The sequence below is a fragment of the Opisthocomus hoazin genome, chromosome 8 (assembly GCF_030867145.1).
Source record: "Opisthocomus hoazin isolate bOpiHoa1 chromosome 8, bOpiHoa1.hap1, whole genome shotgun sequence".
Lineage (NCBI taxonomy): Eukaryota > Metazoa > Chordata > Aves > Opisthocomiformes > Opisthocomidae > Opisthocomus > Opisthocomus hoazin.
In genome coordinates this window covers 15,540,326-15,558,801 of record NC_134421.1, presented here as the reverse complement: position 1 = coordinate 15,558,801, position 18,476 = coordinate 15,540,326, and the positions used below count along the sequence as shown (strand labels likewise).

Sequence of the window (18,476 nt, the reverse complement as noted above, 5' to 3'; positions counted from 1 at the left end):
CTGGGCTCGGCTCTCCATAGCCCCGGGGCGGGGAGGGGGGGGGTTGCCGGTTCCCTCCCAGCCGGCCGGAGGAGGGAGGGAAGGAGGGAAGGAGGGAGGGAGGGAAGGTGGTGCGGGGTGGGGAGAGCGCTGCAGACACACCTGCCGGGGCGGCGAGCCGGGCGGCGGCGGGGAGCGGAGCGGGGCGGCGGGGATGGCGGGTAAGGAGCGAGCCCCCGGCCGGGAGCAGGGCACGGGCCCCTCTCCCCGGGCCCTGCGGAGCCCTCGGGGGCCGCTGGGTCCCTTTCCCTCCCCCCTTCCCCCCGCGGAGGCTGCTGCCGGGGCCGTGGGTTTCGCACTGGCTCTGGGCAGGGGGTGGGGGGGTGGTAGGGGGGGTGTTTGCCCCTCTTCTGCTGCTCTTTCCCAGCCAGCTCCTCGGGGCTGGCCTCCAGCTCGCCGTTCCTTCGGGCGGGACGAAGGGGGAAGCGCTGCTCCCCCCCCCCCTCGGCCCCCCGGCGGGCGGGAGGAGGGGTGCCCCGGGCGGGAGGAGGGGTACCGGCTCCCGGACCCCCCGCCCTCTGGCTCTGCCCAGCTCGCCTGGCTTGCGCAGCCGGTTTGGGTTTCTTGGAGGAACACTTTGATCTAAAGGGATAAATCCGCTGCGGAGGAGCGGAGCTCAGACCAGCGCTGTGGCCTGCTGTTGCATCCTCCTCCTGCGCGCTTGTGTCCCTGTGGCGAGCGAGCCTTTCCCGAAGGAGAGAGATCAGTTTCTGCGAGAAACGCAGCTCGTTTTGAGATCCAGGTCTGTATTGGTATTTGGGCTCCCAAGCCCTTGGGTGCTGGAAATCAGACACTTGAGTATCTTTTGTGGCTTCAACAATTCTCCCTTCGTGTTATTCTTCGCCCAGCAGACCCTGAGCCTCCCACATTCCTACTTGGAGGATTAACTTCTGCACAGCTCTCTCAACCATCCTCCTTGCTGTGCTAGCTGGCTGTCTGAAATTGCATGATATCATTCTCGCCACAAGAAAGAAAAAAAAAACCCAAAGAAAAGAAAAAAGAGTGGGAGATTTCCTTCCCTCTGCCTTCAAGTGACATGAACATCTACACTGCCCCGGGGATGTTTGTGTGGCTGGGGTAGGAAAGCTGGACTTGATGCCAGCACCAGAGCGGCAGGTAGCGGTGCACACTGGGGAGGAGCGATGTCTTCTAGGTCTCAGCAGAGCTTTGCTGTGCTTTGCCTTGCCAGCTAAAAGGATTTGTGCTGGCCTGTGAAGCAGATTTTATTTCTCAAGTGAAAATAGATAACCCTGGTTGAGTTGAGACACAGCTGGGAGGAGAGATCCTTGCACATACCTGCTCCATCACAGCCTGTAGGACATAATGGAGCAGATTCACCACTGCTCTAAGGGTTTTTCGTCCATTGGCTTCATGGTGCCTCTCTTGCTTTATTTGGTTGACAGAGGAATTGCCTTGTTGCTACGTATTTCTAGGGCTCCACAGTGATGTGGAAGACACATGGAAGATGCACTTCTGTGATTCCTCTTTGGCTCCAGTACCGGTAGCAAAGCTGCTCTGTGGGATGGTGCCCTTGAGAACTTCAGTTTGGTCACCAACGCTTGGGGCTTGCACACGGCAAATGTTTCCCCTGAGAAACCCTGCTCTCCAATCCCAATATGACAGAGTATGTCCCAGGCTCTTGGTCCTGAGAGTTTCCCATTCTCAGGAATGAGGACAAAGGGAAGATGTGTGATGGTTAGGGGGATTTAAGAGTGCTTCAGGGATGAAGATGGCATCTTTCCTAGACTTCCCACTGCATATGCTTCTAACTCCCTTACACACCACCGCTGTCTGCCTTCTGTGTGTCTGAGGCCCTAGGTGGACACATCAAGATCCTGGTGGATCGATTTGTATGTAAAATGGCTTCTGATGTATCTGAGTCCCATTTGCAAGACTGCCAAATGGTTTGCATACCTTGACTCGTGTTCTCCCATGGCTACTCATGCCTTTTACCCTGTGCTGCTCCATCGTTCCTCAGACTTTTTCTTTCCTTTTATCCTCCCAGCCCTGGAGAATCCCCCTCTCCAAGCCTGCAGCCTCTCGGAGCAGGAGGAGGAAGAAGACACCGTCTGGGAGAAGATTGAGAGTGCACGGCACCAGCTGACCCGCTCCCTGAACCCTGCGAAGCTCACCCCATACCTGCGCCAGTGCCGTGTGATAGACGAGCAGGATGAGGAGGAGGTGCTCAATTCATGCCGATTCCCTTGCAAAAGCAACCAGACAGGTGGGAGAAAGCACAAACTCGAACTGAGATGGGCCTGGTTTGTGGGGGACAACCTGGTTTTGACATGCAGTGGATGCTACCCAGCATGTGGTGGTGTGGCCCCCTGGCCCCTCTCACTGCACTGCTACCCCAGCTTTGTTGTTCCCCGAGATGCTCTGCAGCCAGACCTCCCTCTTGTCCTCTGTGGGCCTCTCCCTGGGTGCACACAGATGAGGGTGGCGCGCCCATCCCGTTCCCTCCTGCAGCCATTCCCGTTCTTGTGGATGGAAGCAGAACTGGTGGAGATGCTACTTCGTATCATGAAGCTGGGCTATGCTGTTTTGCCTCTAGTTTTCAGGGAATTCATAGAGTCATAAAATCATAGAATCATTAAGGTTGGAAAAGACCTCTAAGATCATCAAGTCCAACCGTCAACCCATCACCACCATGCCTACAAACCCATGTCCTGAAGTGCCATATCTACATGTTTTTTGAACACCTCCAGGGATGGTGACTCCACCACTTCCCTGGACAGCCTGTTCCACTCTTTCAGCAAAGAAATTTTTCCTAATATCCAGTGTAAACCTCCCCTGACGCAACTTGAGGCCATGCTAGCTCTTTGTCCCTTCTTCCAGGTTACCTGATGGACATCCTCCGGCGCCGTGGGAAACGAGGCTACGAAGCCTTCCTGGAGTCCTTAGAGTTTTACTACCCGGAGCACTACACCCGGCTAACGGGGAGGGAGCCCGCCCAACGCTGCTCTATGATCCTGGGTAGGGGCAGGTGCTCTGTCCCCCCTTCAGCTGCTGCTCGCATGGGAAGGGCCAGAAATCTGTGCGTGTACATGTATAAAGCCCTGGTTCATGCTACCTGTGTGCAAGGAACCCTGACAGCACTGTGCTCTGATGTACATGTGTGACGGGCCGTGGTGCCGTAAGCCTGGAACAAGAAGGGCTGCAAACCCTCAGGAGAGCTTGGCACCACTTGATGGAAAACAGAGCGTTGGGTTGCTTTTTTTGGGGTTACCCCTGTCTCAGCCTCCAGGACCTGATTCTTCTTTGTCTCCCTCCAGATGAGGAAGGCCCTGAGGGACTAACCCAGTTCCTGATGATGGAGGTGAAGAAGGTGAGGGCTCAGCGAAAGGAGCACCTGCTGAAGGAGCACCAGCTCCAGGTGAAAAACCAGGCGCTGGAGCAAGAGCAGGCCCGGCTGAAGCAGCAGCTGCAGGAGCTCCTGAAGGTGAAGGAGCGTTGCCAGCGGCTGAGAGAGGAGTGGGACTCCAACAGCATGGAGCTGCTGAGGCTGAAGGACGAGAACTACATGATGGCCATGCGCTACGCGCAGCTCTGCGAGGAGAAGAACCTGGCCGTGCTGCGGAGCCGGGACCTGCAGCTGGTGGTATGGCCCCGGGGAGCGCAGGGGTTGGCGGCGGGGGTGTGGAAGCTGAGAGGGATGCACATGGATGTCCGCACATGGTGACCCGTGGGTGTGAAGGAGCTGATGGCAGATGGGATGTGTATTGGGGTGTGTGCCCATGGTCTTGCAGAGCGGCTAGGTCATGGGCATGGCACAGGAGGCTTATTCGTGCCTTCGGGCAGCTGGAGATACATCACCTGGAGGAGCCAGAACCAGCTCCTTGAGGGAGCTGCCATTTTCCCTGGCATCTCTTGGCTCTCAGCCTGGCTGCCAGTACCATGAGATGCCCTGTCTGCTCTTACACACGCTCGCTGCCCTGCCCTGTGTCCGGGCAGCACAGGCACGCAGCAGGCAGCTGATTCTGTCATGCTGCGTGTTTATATTTACTCCTTCCCCAGGAAAGGGCTTGCGTTTTCCTTTCTAGAGAGGACGGTGGCTTCGCTGGGTGTGTGTGTGCTGCCTGGGGCTGCCCAGCCCGCCTTGCTGCTCGCAGGAGCATTTTGGCCCAGGCTCCATCTCTTTCCCCGCCGCTCCCCACCGCCTCCTCGTCTCCCTCATGACGTTTGGGAGACTCATGCCGCATACCTGAAGGAATTCGTGACACTGCGCTCCAGCTGCCAAGCTCTCGCCTCCAGCAAACGCGCCCATTTCCTGCCTGGGCAAGGGCAGCCCTACCTTCAACCTATTAATAACCCAGTTTCCTCGGTGCTCAGCTGCCTCCTGGCATTCCCCCCACCAGTCTGGGCCTGGACCTCTCACACAGCCCCATGGTTACCTTTCATTCCTCATCCTGCTCTGCCAGCGCCGGGATCCTCCTCTACCTTTTATCCGGCGTTCCTGCCAATGCCAGCTCCCCTGGCTTCTCTGAGCAGGGAGGCGAATTGCTTGCAGGTGACTGTGGGGTGGAGAAATCCCCCTGGAAGCAGGGTGGGTCACCAGGTCCCAGCCTGCTTTTCCCTCCCTGGCTCCATGGTCCAGAAGTGACTGATCCCCAAAACTTGTTTTAGGTCTTTTGGGGAGATTTGCAGAAGTTATCCAGTTCCCAAGTCCCTGCTTGGCAATTTTGGCAGTGTTGCTTACTGCTCAGTGCCTTTGATGGTTTTCCTCTACCTCTTTTCATCTCAAAGCCTTACCTGGCTGTGAAACTCTGGTTCTCTGATCAACCTCATTGGTCGTTACAGGTCTGTGAGGACCTCCCTTACTCCTAAAAGTAACTGACCTCCCCTGCTCCAGTGACACGGTGGTGGAGGAGTGCGAGAGCAGGCCAGGGTGTGATGATGCATCTGTAGTACCTGCAACCTCCAGCAGCTTGAGCCTCAAACGCTTCCCAGGCCAGAAGTGACCTCCCCACACTGAATGGCCTCCCGTGGATTTTTCTGCTGTCAATTTGTTTCTCGGCTGTTCTAAGAGCTGGGAAGCCTTTGGGATACTCACAGCTGCTGGCTTTGGCAATGCACCAGAGGTCCCTGGTCTACTCGGGGTCAAGACCAGCTGCACTGGGGATGCCGCAAGGTAGCAAGAAAGTTGTTGTGCTGAGAGAGGATCCTGAGACTGAACGCGCTTACGCAATTGCATCTTCCTCCTTTGCCCTGCAGGGAAAAGCTTTTGTGTACAGCTGTGGTAACTTTGGCCCAGCAGTAGGATAGTCCTTCCTTCCTGTGGTTGCCCAGCCATCACTTTCCTTGCCTCCAGACTTGTCTTCTGCCCTGCGTCTTCTCTCTGCTTCCCTCTCCCGCCAAGGCAGAGGTGCAGGGCTGCGTGTGCCGGACTATGTTTCTCCCCTGGGCTGCAGGTGGACCAGCTGAAATGCAAAGTCACCAGCCTGGAGGAGGAGTGCAGCCTGCTTCGGAAACAGGTGTCTGCACCGCCCCAGCGAGAGCCGGAGGAGCGGGGCCATCCTGATGCCATGTCCGAGCTGCAGGCTGAGAACCAGCGGCTCACGGCATCGCTGCAGGAGCTGCAGGGCATGTTGCAGGTACCCGACGGGGCTGGGCAGGATCCAGGCTGCCTCCTTTCCTGGGGCTGCCCCGGTGCCGGTGACAGTCTGCCTCTCATTGCCCTGGTCTCGTGGTCCCTTGGTGCTTGTGGTGCAATGATGGTACCCTCTCGCCTCCCAGACACCCGGTGAGGGCCCAGTGCCAGGCTCTGAGCAGATCCTGCTGGACATCCTGGAGCACGACTGGAAGGAAGCCCAAGACGACCGGCAGGATCTCTGCCAGAAACTCAACTCCCTGCAGAACGAGCTGCAGTGGGCCGAAGAGCTGAGGGACAAGGTAGAGCATCCATCACCGCCCCCATCCCTGCACACTGAGCAGGGCCTGGAAGACAGGGGAAGGAGGGGGCTGGGAAGCTGCAACAGTCGCTTCCAGGAGGACTAATGCTCGCTGCTCGCTGTTGCCAGTACCTCCAGGAGGTGGAAGATCTGCAGCTGAAATACCGGACGCTGCAGAAGGACTGCGATCTCTACAAGCATAGGATGAACACAGTGCTGCTGCAGCTGGAGGAGATCGAGAAAGAGCGGGACCAGGTGAATTGCTCTCCTCCCTGCCTCTCCATCTCCCAGCAGGACCAGGGCTTTTGTCTCTGCTCTGGATGTCCCCTCCTTCCCCAGTGCACCTTCTCCATCCATTCCAGGGTGGGAGGTGGGGATTAGTAGTGTGGTCCTCCACCTTCTCACTCTCAGCCTGGCTCCTTGCAGGCAATCCAGAGCCGCGATGGGGTGCAGCTGCAATACTCCCAGAGCCTGATCGAGAAGGACCAGTACCGCAAACGCGTGCGGGCCCTGGAGGAGGAGAGGGACGAGCTGCTAAGCAAGCTGAGCCAGGCAGAAGGGCTGAACAGCACGCTAGAGGCACAGCTGCAGCGGTGCCAAGGCAGCCGCGGCCTAGGCAAGGTGAGGGTGGCTGGAAGGAAGGGGGAACAGAGAAGGCAGGGGGATCGGGGCTGATTTCTGGGGGAAGCAACGGGATGATGGAATCCCTTCTCTCCCAGATGTGCAGCTCTTCCTACTCCCTCTGCTCCAACCTCAGCAGCACCTGGAGCCTTGTAGACAACCCTTCCAGCTTTACAACCGGAGTTGTGGATGCACTGGGGGCTTCTGCTGTCCCATTCCTGGGGGACTCGGCCATTCAGAGCATGGTGAGTGCTTGATCACAAGAGGCTGACCCTCAGCTGAGGGCAGTGGGGACCCATGCTGCTCAGGAAGGGCACAGAGACATTGGAGCAGGTTCATTGTGGGGCTGTGACTTGGTGGAAGACTGGGCATGGGGCGGTGTGTAAGGCAGGACCAGATGCCCAGTGCGAAGCTTTGTTCTCTTGGTCTCTGACAAAGCGTGCTCAGCTAGGTAGGAAAGAAGGGGAAGCAAAACTCTTCTCATCCCATATGACACCCTAGAGATCAACAGCCTCATGTGAGATGTATCTTCCCCAAAAAGCTGTTTAATCTACATATCCCAGCTCTTTTGAATCCTGTAGCAGCATCGTGCTGTTTTTAATGGAGTCAGGTTCTTAACAGTTTCCCTTTGACTCTTTGAACCCTCATCCTAGAGCACCCTAAAGTGGGTAGTCCTACGGGTTACTCACACCTCTGAGTGTGCGGTGGCTGAAAGTGAGATACAGTGACAAGGCTGGATATTCTGTTCGTCAGCTACTACTCCCATAGCTTGTACATTGCAAAAAGTTGGGAGCACATTGTCGTGCATCTCCATCTGTGCTCTCTCCCTGGGAAAACAAGGAGCCCCTGGGTTTTTGGAGGGATGTGGATGATCCCTGAAGAGGCATGTGGTACTCCAGGAGCTGTTTGCAGCCTAGCCCAAAGGGAGGGGAGAGCTGTTGCTGGGTGTTGGTGTTAGCAGTTATCTCTCTTTCACTCTGCCCAAGGAGGTGACTCCCGACAGTGAGAAGGATATCAACCGCCTTTCCACCTTCCCTTTCCCACCTTGCATTGGCTCCATCCTCCGGCGGCAGCGGGAAGAAAGGTGCATGCCCTACAAAAGGTGATTGCCGGGGGCTGCTTGAGTCTGTGTCTCCTCTGTGGGGGTTGTGGGGGCCAGGGAGAGCAGGTTGTCAGGGAAAGGGGAGCCTGGAATGGGGACTGAGAGTGGGAAGGCTGGGTGGGAGGTGCGTGCTGGCTGAGGGGTGCTTTGGGGGAGAGGGGGAAGGCTGTGGGGGTGTGGATGGGGTTGAGAATGGGATGCGAACAGGTTTTGGAAAAGCTGCTGCCTCACAGCTCACCTTTGTGTCTCCTTTGTAGCTTGTCCTGTGGCTCCTTTAGCAGCATTGAAGATGCAACAGGTACCCGGGTGGGGGCTTTCCCCAGAGGGCTTACCTAAAGAGAAGTGGTGGCTGTGGGGAGAGGTGTTGGACAACTGACCCTCCCTCATGCCCCTGGTTTGGGCAGCTCACTGCGAGGGCTCTGCACCCGTAGCAGGGTGCTGTGGACCCACATATCCCCCTTCCCCCGCCTCCGCTGCTATGTCTGGCACAGCAGCTGGAAGAGCTTGTTTTTCCTCTGCAGAGCAGGTAGTTATCCATATCAGCTCTGTTTAATTCATGGAGAGCTGCATTTATGGAGAACTTGATGTGGAGTTGAGGGAGTAGGTAACAGAAGAGAGAAATGCCTTCACCCTGGGGTGTTATGGGTTCTGGGTGGTGGGTTGTAAATCTTCTGGAGTGGAGCTCCTGGTGCTGGCAGGTCCTGTGGTGGGTGCTGGTGGCTGATCTCCTCCGGGGACATCCAGGTGGCCCTGGCTGTGGCTGCCTTCTGACCGAGACACTGATGAAGGGAGCGAAGATTTGCTTGTTCTGAGGAGACATTGGGAAACCCTTTCCAGGAGGGTGACCGTTCAAAGCCTCCCTGCAGCCTCAATTTCCCAGGCAGATGCTAGAAAATGCCCAGGAGGGGGGTGACACACCCTTGCCACCCCAAAGAATGTGAGCTCCCTGCAGCGCTCGGAGAGGTGATGTGCCCCCTCTCTCCCTCTTGCTCTCTTTCCTAGGCAGTGGTTTTGCTAGCGCCTCGCTTGGGGCCTTCTCCTCTTCTTCCAGCAGCACCTACGCCAGGGTGAAGTCAGAGATCTGCTTGTCCACGCTTCCCAGCCGCGAGGAGGTCACTAGGAGGTGACTGCTGCTCTCTGAGCTGGGCACTCTGAGCCGGCTGCTTGGGGGGGATGCTTCGCGGTGCTGGGGGACCACGCTTGGGAGGTCCTTCCTTACTGCCTCCCACCTTGCGGACTCTTTCTTGCTAGTGGGAGAGGAGAGAAAGGAAGATCCTGTAGTCCTTGCTTCCTATCAGGACGCTGTTTTTTTGTCCTGTCCCATATGTTATGGCAGGGGTGGGGATGTTGCCCTGGGTTGGACACACATCTGTCTAGGTAGGAGGAGGTCTAGGGGAGCCCAGCTTGGCTTTGGTGTTGGGGCTGGTGGGGTGGAACGGGTCGTATGGGTTCATAAGCTCTGTCTGTGTGCCCTGGTGAAGACTGTGAATCACGAGCTCTGTACCACGCAGTGTTCATACAATAAACACCCTGTAGCTGGACACAAGGTGTGGGGGACAGGTTCTCAGAAAAGGCAGCAAACTTCAGTTGCTGGACTTGGTGTTTCTCCTTGCCAGGTCACTGGTGGTACAGCTCACTAGCATGGGTCACCCCAGCAACCCCTCACCCCAGGAGAAGAGGCTCAGAGCGGACATCTCCATCCTTGGCGGGAACAGGACAGGGGTTTACGTCCAGTGGGTGAAGCCAGGCTCACGCGTCGAGGATGCAGGACTCAGGGAAGGGTGCCGGCTGATTGAGGTAGTCTGGGAATGGGCTCGCTTTATGGGTTTGCCAGGTACCAGGGATGATGCAAGGAATGTGGAGCGAGCCCCAGTGCAAGCCGACCTCTACCCAGCTTGAAGCCTGCCTCAGTTTCTCTTGTTTCTCGGGACTGCTCCCTGCTTTGTGCAGCGCAAACACCCGTCCAGGTCTCATGTCACTTGAGCGTACCTATGTATGTAAAAGTGTTGAGATCTTCTGAAACACCTCTTCCAGCTGTGGGAGGGGAGAAACCAAAAGGAGTCACACAGATTAAGATGGCAAGGTAGCTGTGTGTCCCTGGAGTTTTTTGTCACCTTGTAGTATTTCGGAGCGGTCTGCATCCCGCATCCTGCACATGCCCGTTGTGAAGTGGGCAGTTCTGGAGCGAGATTTCTCAGGCCTTTGTGACCCCCTGGAGCTATAGAGAATAATTGCTCTGAAGAAAGCTCCTGGAGGGAGGGCAGGGCATTTGTTTTGGTGAGAATGATACCACTTGAAATACAGCTATGCTACTTGAATTAATATCCCACCTGTAACTGAAAATAAACCAGCTCTCCTGCCCTCACTCCCACACGTGTTCATGCACGCACGTTTGCTTTCACAGCAGCCTGGCATCCAGGCTGAGTGGTGGCTGGCAGTGGGTATTTTAGAGGCAGAGGAGGGAACCAGAGGCAGACTGAGTATGCCTTGTCCTCAGCTAGAGCTTTCCCTGGGCCTGCCTTGCTCTGTAATATCTCTTGTGTAACCCTGATGGGTGAGGGAGCTGGCGGGGGGAGCCTGCTCTTCCAGCCCCGAGGTCTAATGGCATCGGGTCCTTGCTAGCTGAGGGTGCCGTCGCTGAAGGAAGAGGTGCTTTCCCTGGAGAACTGCACGCGGGAGGTCGCCTACCTGAGCCTGCTGCATTGGGATGAGCCCTCCAGTCTTGTCTTTCAGCTGGACCTGGAAGGTAAGGCCCTGGCAGCTGGGTCTCCTTTGAGCCTGAGCTCTCTGCCTCCCTTTCCAGACCCTCCAACCAGCCCTGGAGGTAAATCTCAGTTATTGTCTCCTCTCCTGTTTGGTCCTAGGCCACCATGTGTGACACAGGGGTTGGCCGTAGCTCCGGTAGCTTTCCCTGTCTGGTGTGACATGTGCATCCTCTGAGTTACAGGATGGAGGTACAGACCTTCTGTCTGTTTGCCTCCTCTGCAACCCTCTCCCCAATCCGTAGCATCACAGCTGTGCTGGAGACTTGCGTATCGTGTTGGTGGTGGTTGTGTCTGTGTCCGCATCGGTGATCTGTATCTCCTGCTTCAGGATACCAGCCTCTGCGAGAAGCCCTAGAAGAAGGGAAGAAGTTTTCTGGAGACTCGTTCTACGTACGCACCAACCTCTCCCTCCTGGAGCCATCAGACCCTTACGCGCTGTGCGTCAAGTGTCGGGAGATCCTCCACGTCACGGACACTATGTACAAAGGGCGGCTGGAGTGGTACTGTTCTCGCGTCGATCCCTTGACCATGCGGGACCTGGACAAGGGGACAGTGCCCAACTACAGCAGGTAACCAGGGTGAGGAGGAAGGCAGGGTGTACCTGCCCCATTTCTCTCTGGTGAGCATCCCCTAGGAGTCCTGAGGGGTGCGGACTGGCCTCTTGATAGTGGGGGCTGCCCAAGCCTTGTATGGCAGACCAGTGGGGTAGTGTTTGGGTGCCGTTGAGAGCCTGGGAGGTTGAGTGAGGGCTTTGATATGCCAGTGCTTCAGCTGGTCTCTGTGGGGTTTGGCGAAGAGTCACAGCAGGCTATGGTCCCTGGGGCTCAAGAGTTGCTTGAATGCAACCTCTCTGTCTTTTCAGGGCTCACCAACTTTTGAAGATCCAGGAGAAGGGCCAGATGCCTGGGCAGCAGAGGGGCCACAGAAATAACGTAAGCCAAAGAATGAGAGCTGTGTGTGTGTGCGCCTGTGGCCACCCCACCACCTCAGCATGCAATCTGCCCTACTCTGTTGGTAAACCAACTTGTATAGATGTGGCAGCTGGGTTAACAAGCAGAGCAGGGGCTTATAGCCCAGGCAGTGTTACTGCTCTGTGGCTGCTTTCCTACCCCCTCCCCACTTCCCAGACTGAACACGATGGGTGGCAGACCTGATCCCATGCTTTTTGCATGTGTGCTCCATCCCCTTTGCCAGCAGATGTTCTGCAGCCAGCTCTGTGTGTGTGAGATGGTCTATGCTCTCAGCCTTATTGCCCTCCTTTTCTCCTCAGCTAAAGAAACGGGCCTTGGACCAGCTGCGCCTGGTGAAATCCAAACCACAGAGGAGCTCAGAACAGCCCCCTCAGCAGCTGTGGCTGGACCCCTGCTCAGGTGAGCTGTGACCCTTGCACCTGCCCCATCACCGCTGGACACCCCATGGTCCCCTGTGGGCACTGAAGGGACATTGGCATCTGGGATGCCTCAGTCTCTCTGCCCAGGATCTCTCTTATAACCGTGCTAACAGGATTTTGAGAAGCCCGTGCAGATTTAAAGCCTCTGCTCCTTTTCCTAGGCTTTCTGTTGCTTCCGTGGTTCTTGGGCTCATCTCACTTGTTGTGGCAAATAAACTAGTGTCTAACTCAAGGGAGTCTCAGGAAATGGGCAAGGGGGGCTACAGCAAGGGTACCTGGCTGTGGGTGAGTGTTGTAACCGGGGTAGCATCTCTACTGGGACATAGGATGTTTGGCATGTGCCTCCATGAGTCAGGATGAGGGGATGGTACAGGAAGAACAGGATGGTCTGTGGACTAGTGGCAGCCTTGTCTCCCATTTTCTCACCTTTGGCTTTCTCTTCTTCATTGCTGTCTTTCAGACCCAGACAAGAGCCTGAAGCCTTACAGCCTGGTGCGCCCTGTGGTGATCAAGACACCCCGTCCTGTGGTGCTGTCACCTAACTGCATTGCACCACGGCTCATCAGGAACCTGCTGGACTTGCCTACCTCTCGCCTGGACTTCCATGTGTGCCCAGCAGGTAGGCAGCAATGAGTGGTTGGCATGTGCAAGGCTGTTTTAGGAACCTGGTGCTGAGTGAAGTAGAGCGCACAAGTCTCCTACTTCCCAGTGCTGCTTTTCCTCTTTTACCTCCAGCCACTTCTTAGCTATATGGTGAAAAGCCAAGACGTTGCTCAAGGATGTCACTTCGGTTGGAGGCCTTGGTCAGTCAAATTCAGGGAAGAGGTGCTCTTAGTTTTGGAAGTATAAGCTGTGGTCTCATGGGACTCTTGGAGAGGACATGAGGTGTCTCTCCACTGGCTAAGTGTGGGGGTCTCTCAGTCTTCCCAGACAATACCCGTTGACAGGTCACCTTTTCGGGCTGAGTGTCTGCAAGACGTTCCCTCCCGTTATTAACTGTGTCCTATCCCTTTGGCCCAGAGGGAAGTCGGCCCTCCCTTCTGGTCTCCTGGGGCGTGGGGATCCTCTCTTTTTTCCCTTGAGTAGGTGGCAGTGGCATTGCCTTGCTGCTCCGGGTGGCTCTTCCCAGAGATGAAACTCCTGGCTGAGGTGGGATCTGCAGGTTGACTTCGTACCAGCTCTTTCACCTCAGGAATGAGAGGATCCAGCCTTTGTGCTGTTGTCCCCTTCCTTCTGCCACCAGTGTGAGGCTGACACACCGCTGCAGAGGCTGATGGAGAAAGACCTTTTTTCCCATAGGGAATTTTCACAGAGGACAACTCCTTCTTTCCCCCTTCCTCCTCCCTTCTCCATCTCTCTCCTTTCCGCACATTTAGAGTCCTCCCTTTGGCATCCTCAGGACTGAAAAATGAGCTGGTACATTTTTTGGGGGGTGGTGATGGAGGTAGTGAAAAATCTCTGGTTTGCTGAAGAAGCATGGCTCCGCAAATTTTGGCTGCTGGGCTTGTCATCTGAGTGACTTGGCCACATATCCTGTCCTACTGAGCCCTCTGCAGGGTCCCCCTCACACTGCATGGGGACATGCTTCGAAGCCATTACTGCAGCTGGAGACTTTACACCAAGGGCAAATATTCTGTTCTCCCCTGTCAGTTTTGCCTGTTGCAAGGGAAGAAGGGTGATCCGGGAGCCCCGACCCATTTCCCTTTTCTTCGCTGCCTGTGTTTTCCCTTGGAGAACTCCCCAGCTGATGCACAGTCAGTATAAGCCAGCTGATCTTCTGCAGGAGCCTGATGCCCCCATTGAAAACAGATGACTTTGTGGGATCCGGCTGTAGCTGGGAAGTACCTGTGCCACCAGGCAGAGGTAGCAGAGGATGCCCAGCCAGCCTGGGGCTGGGGAGAGCTGGAACATGCTCTGAACCCAATTCCAGGTGTGCCTTCTCCTAAGTACATTATTTCTATCTTAGGGATGAGCAGCTCCTAAAAGCCTCTTTAAGTTCCCTGCTTGTGTTTCGGTGGCAGTGTGGGCAGCTGCCTAGGGCAGCAGGGTCAGCAGGGAGAGCCTAGCGCCTGCTTCAGCCGCACCGGGCTGCAAAGCCGGTGGCTCCCAAGTGAGGTCTCAGTGTGTGCGTTGTCTCGTCTTCTGGTGGGAGTCACCGGGGGCACCTGGCAGTCGTTGCTTTGACCGCGCTGGACCTCGCTGTCCTGCCAGCTCTGCCCCAAGTTCTCTGCCTCGGCATCACCTCTCTGGTGCTCTCCTGCCTGGTGTTGGCTCGGCTGCCGGGTGCTGTCCTTCTGCCTCCAGACAGGGGGAGGTGGCTCAGGCTGCCACCAAAAAAAAGAGGTTCAGCTTGCTCCTCCATCATCCTCTCGCTCTCCTGTGCCAAGATGTACGCTCCCCTTGCTTCCCCAGCCCTGCAGCTCACTGGAGCCATCTATGAGCCCATGCAGCTCACACACCCTACAGAAGACCTACCTGGCAAAATAAAGTGGTTATTGTTCTGCCATGCTCTCTTACGGAGAGGGTGGGACAGTGTGGCAGTGAAGAAGGAAGGAAAATGGCTGTAAGTTGGCTTAGGCTGCTGCAGTACTGCAACACAAGTGCTACTCTTGCCCTGCAAGATATCTTCAGCTGTGATATCTTGCTTGTTCTGTATGCAGAAAGCTGCGGGAGATCCATGCCAATGTGTAATGTATAATTAGACTCACTCTCCAGAATCCATAAACACTGAACCCGAGAAGCATCAGCGTGGCAGCAAACATGTGGGATCTGAGGCAGAAAGTACCTGCAAGAGGGAGAAGGGGCTGACGTCTCCCTTTTCACATCTCCTCTTGTCTCGCAGAGAAGCTGGCAGAAGGGGATCCCAGTGCAACCAACACTCAGGAGCATCCTATGTCTAGAAGTGCCCCTCAGGACCGGAGGGAGAGCGGGCGAATCCGCATGATCCAGGAGGCAATGGAGAAGGTACCGAGCTGTCTGGTGTGGGGAGAGAGGGCCAGGATGGGGCATCTCGCTCAGATTGGAGGAGAGGAGGGGACAGCTGAGCGGGGGAGGAGGGAGTGTGGTGTGGTGATAGAGAAGGAGCTGCTTGCTTGGGGGCTGTGTAATTTGGAGGATGTTTTAGGTCCAGGTGCTGTGGGGTTGTGGATATGGACTTTTCCCTGAGTCTCTGTTGAGCTTAGGGGAAAGAAATGGCAACTGGGGATTCGTGGGGGAGACGGTGGGAAATGCCATACGCAGAAGCGACCTCCCTGCTCTCATGTTCCTCATCTTCGCTAAAGCGGCAACAGCTCTGCTTAGAGCAGACGGAGAAATGTGGGGCTGTGGGTGACAACGGTGACAAAGGGGATGTGAAGATGGGCTGTGGCTGAGCGAGAGATCTGGTGGGCCTTTGGGTTGGGTTGGCAGTGTGATGGAGTGGGTGACCCTGCTCTTAATTTTCCCCTTCCCTCTTGGCCCTGTCCATAAATCCCACATTTAGTAGAATTACTATTGGAAAAGCAATGATATTTCACAATATGGGGTTTGATTTAATGTGGCTGTCAAGGGCTGGGGTTATTTTTTCTCCATTTAAATCAGTAAATCTGTTCAATTTCCCTTCCAGAGTAAACACTGCCTACTAGAACTGGGAGTTCAGAGTGTGAGGGATCTAATTAAAAATGAAATATACCCCATCGTTATCCATGTCGAGGTCACCGAGAAGAACGTTAGAGGACTCAGGTAAGAAAAGACGGAGTGGCATGGATGAAGGGTGTCGTGGGAGAAGAGAGAAGCCCTTGTCTCTGTTCAGAGGGAGAGACAAGGACTGGGGTGAGAGCACTTGCTCTGTGTGTGTGTGTGTGTTGGTGTTGGCCGCAGTGAAGGCAAAAAGGGCAGGAAAATAGGCTTTGTGTATGTGTGAGGGAATTCCTGGGTGTTTTTGCTACGCCATCTCTCTTGTGCCAAGGGTAATGCTCGTCCCTGTGTTTTCCCCAGGAGCTTGCTGGGAAAGGCGGGCCAGCGGGACTCGGAGGTGCTGAAGGTGTGCCGCGGTGCGGAGCAGGCTCTCCGCACTCTGCCATGCTCCTGGGCCCGCGTGGAGCCCCACGCCTGGAGCCACACCGAGGAGCTGCCCAAAGTGGTTCGGGGATGCATCTTCCAGGAGCAAACCCGCCCGCTGTGGATTGAGGAGGGCGACGACTGAGCTGGGGGTAGCAGAGCGGGCACTGGCAGCTACCATCCCCAAGAGGTGTTCTCGGAGGTCTCTGCCTCCCCAGGCTCTTCCAGGCAGCCTGTCCTTCCTCCCTGTGGGGATGCCGGTAGCAAAGACCCCAGGAGTAGCCTTTCTGGTCCCCTTGAGGCCACTGAGAGCTGGGGAGTAACACGTGCTGCCTCCCCCATCTGAGCTTTCTGTATTTTATTGGAGAGACATCTTCCACCATCATGGTGGAAACCACCCTTGTGGGCTGTTCCCCATCACCTTGGGCTGCCCTTGTCTCTGGTACTTGGTCAAATTGCCAGAGGGGGAACGTAGGGGAGCTGCGTGGCATCAGGCTGTGTAGGAGCATCTCTCACGCACGTTTGAAGCCCTTCTCCCATCATCTCCGTCTCCCCTGCCCTGCGGCGCTGTGTGCTCCAGGCCCCCTCTTCTCCTGTCTACCTCGCCTCCGGCCCCATGGTGCAGGGAGCACGGCGCTTGTGCCAACGCCCCGCCGCAGCTGGAGTGACACTAAGCTTGCAACAAACCCTGGTTTTATAGGAGCTGTACACTTTATTGCTTGTAAATTATTAATGGAGCCTTTTATTGGCAAGCCACGTATAAAGGAGAATTAAATACCATTCATAATGGGAATGGGTGGCAGGCTATGGGCTTGTGTGTTACTGAGAAGGTTTGGGTGATGCATGACGGGATATTTTTCTCCTCCTTTAGCCGAGACCTAACTGCCCAGCCCTCCAGGGGAAGGAGGGAGCACTGCTTTTGCTGTTGTAGGGCAGCAAGAGGTGTGAGGAGAGGACAAGTTAAGTGTGCCACATACCAAGCCCCCTCCCATTTCTACTGGCCCCCTGTTTCTCAGTCCCTTCCCTCTCCTCAGTGCTGATGTTGGCCAGCTTGCTCCAGGAAAGCCATGGAAAAGCTCACTTGATGCGTCTTGCTGAGGTCCCTAGAGCTTCGCATCCCTCCGTGCCCTGGTTATTGTGAAGTGACAAGCCAGCTACCTCATCCTCCTGGGGGACAACAGTGAGACTGAGCCCAGCCACACTGCCAGGAGAGTGGGGACAGTGCCCTTCCAGTGGGGCTGTTCTCACCCTGACATGGGGCTGAGTGTGGGTTCAGAATCTGGCAGAAGGACGGTGGAGGGTTCGGGTAGCAGCAGCCATGCTCGCCCACCCTAGCACAGTCCTGACTCCTAACCGATCGCCTGCGATGGGAAAGGGGTGCCACGTTACCCACGCCATGGAGAGGTGGTGGTCGGGGTGGTGGATGGTCTTTCTTGGGACATGTGAGAGGAAAATGGGGTCTGTGGCTCTGGGAGGCTCTGTGGGGCACGAGGCCAGGCAGAGGGCTGAGCCCACTGATCCTGGGGTCAACGGGAGAAGATGGGCAACGAACACCGGAGTCAAGTCCTCTCTGTGACCTCCTTGCCCCTGTGCAAAGGGCAACGCTAGCGGCACGCACTTCTGAAGCTCTGAGCAAAGATTAACTTGCTGATCGTCACGGGTCCCCTGTGGGGTGTTATTTCAGGCTCTAAACCAGTTGCCTGTGTCTTTTATGAGGACGAGAGTGAAGGGGGGAGGAAAGAAAAGATTTTAACCTGCAGTCACTCAAATGTAGAGCAAAGTCCCAGCTCTGCCCTGGAGCGATGCAGCTCTCCTCCCAGGGAAGGGGGAGCTGGTGTAACACATAGCTCCAGATGAAAGCTCCCAAATGGCATTCACTCCGGGGGATGCAGCCTGAGCATCCCGGCACAGCCAGCCCCCTGGGAGGGTGCTTGCCCTGCAGGCAGACAAAGTGGGGCTCTTGTTGAGCTGATGGGAAGACAAGTCCCAAAGCAAGCTCCTATCCACGCCGGCGTGGATTTGGAGATTAGAGTTTGCAGTAGCGCTTGAGTAGCCAGGGAAAACACTCTGCACGAGCCACTCTGATTCAGGGCTTGACAGCTCCTCCTGCCCCTGATGGCACTGGGAACCATCCCCAGCCCTATGGCCTGGGCTGAGGGAGGTTAAGAGCAAGCTCCCCCCCCCCCATTTTGGGTAGTCCGGCTATGCTCCCAGCTTGGTGCTTGCTAGCCCTTCCCCCCAAATAAACAGATGTCCCCCAGGACCTCCTTGGGCTATCAGTGTTGTCAGCTGGAGGGAAAGGAAGGCAAAAGAAGGTTGCTGGGAGGCAGGTTGGCACTGACCAGCTCTCCTTGCCAGCCTCGCCTGCTCCCAGCCTCCTTCCAGGCCCTCTCTTTACCCGTCCTGTCTCCCCTGAGGCATTCAAAATCCAGCTTCAACTTGTTCTGGACACGGGTGAGAAGCAGGGCAGAGGGCTCCAAGGCAAACATTAATGCCCCCTGCCCTAGCCGCTGCCCTGCACACCCCAGCCCACCTCCTTTGTACCTCTGGGGGGTGGCTGCCTGCTCAGAGGAATGAGTCACGGGTTAGGTAACAGGCAGAATGCAATTAGCAGCCCTGGGCACCAATTA

General features: G+C 56.2%; 1 protein-coding gene across 1 annotated transcript; it reads left to right on the top strand.

The window, feature by feature from the left end:
• The first annotated feature begins 1,134 nt into the window (after window positions 1-1,134).
• Window positions 1,135-16,609, top strand: CARD10 (caspase recruitment domain family member 10). Its single transcript, XM_075429547.1, has 23 exons — window positions 1,135-1,155; window positions 1,229-1,292; window positions 1,443-1,534; window positions 1,858-2,263; window positions 2,878-3,015; window positions 3,315-3,640; window positions 5,451-5,633; window positions 5,776-5,931; window positions 6,060-6,185; window positions 6,357-6,551; window positions 6,650-6,796; window positions 7,538-7,653; window positions 7,911-7,951; window positions 8,656-8,776; window positions 9,270-9,450; window positions 10,276-10,399; window positions 10,747-10,987; window positions 11,281-11,350; window positions 11,689-11,788; window positions 12,269-12,427; window positions 14,651-14,772; window positions 15,413-15,528; window positions 15,784-16,609. The coding sequence occupies exons 1-23, from the start codon at window positions 1,135-1,137 to the stop codon at window positions 15,989-15,991; spliced, it is 3,453 nt and encodes a 1,150-aa protein (XP_075285662.1). The 3' UTR covers window positions 15,992-16,609.
• Window positions 16,610-18,476: the final 1,867 nt, after the last annotated feature.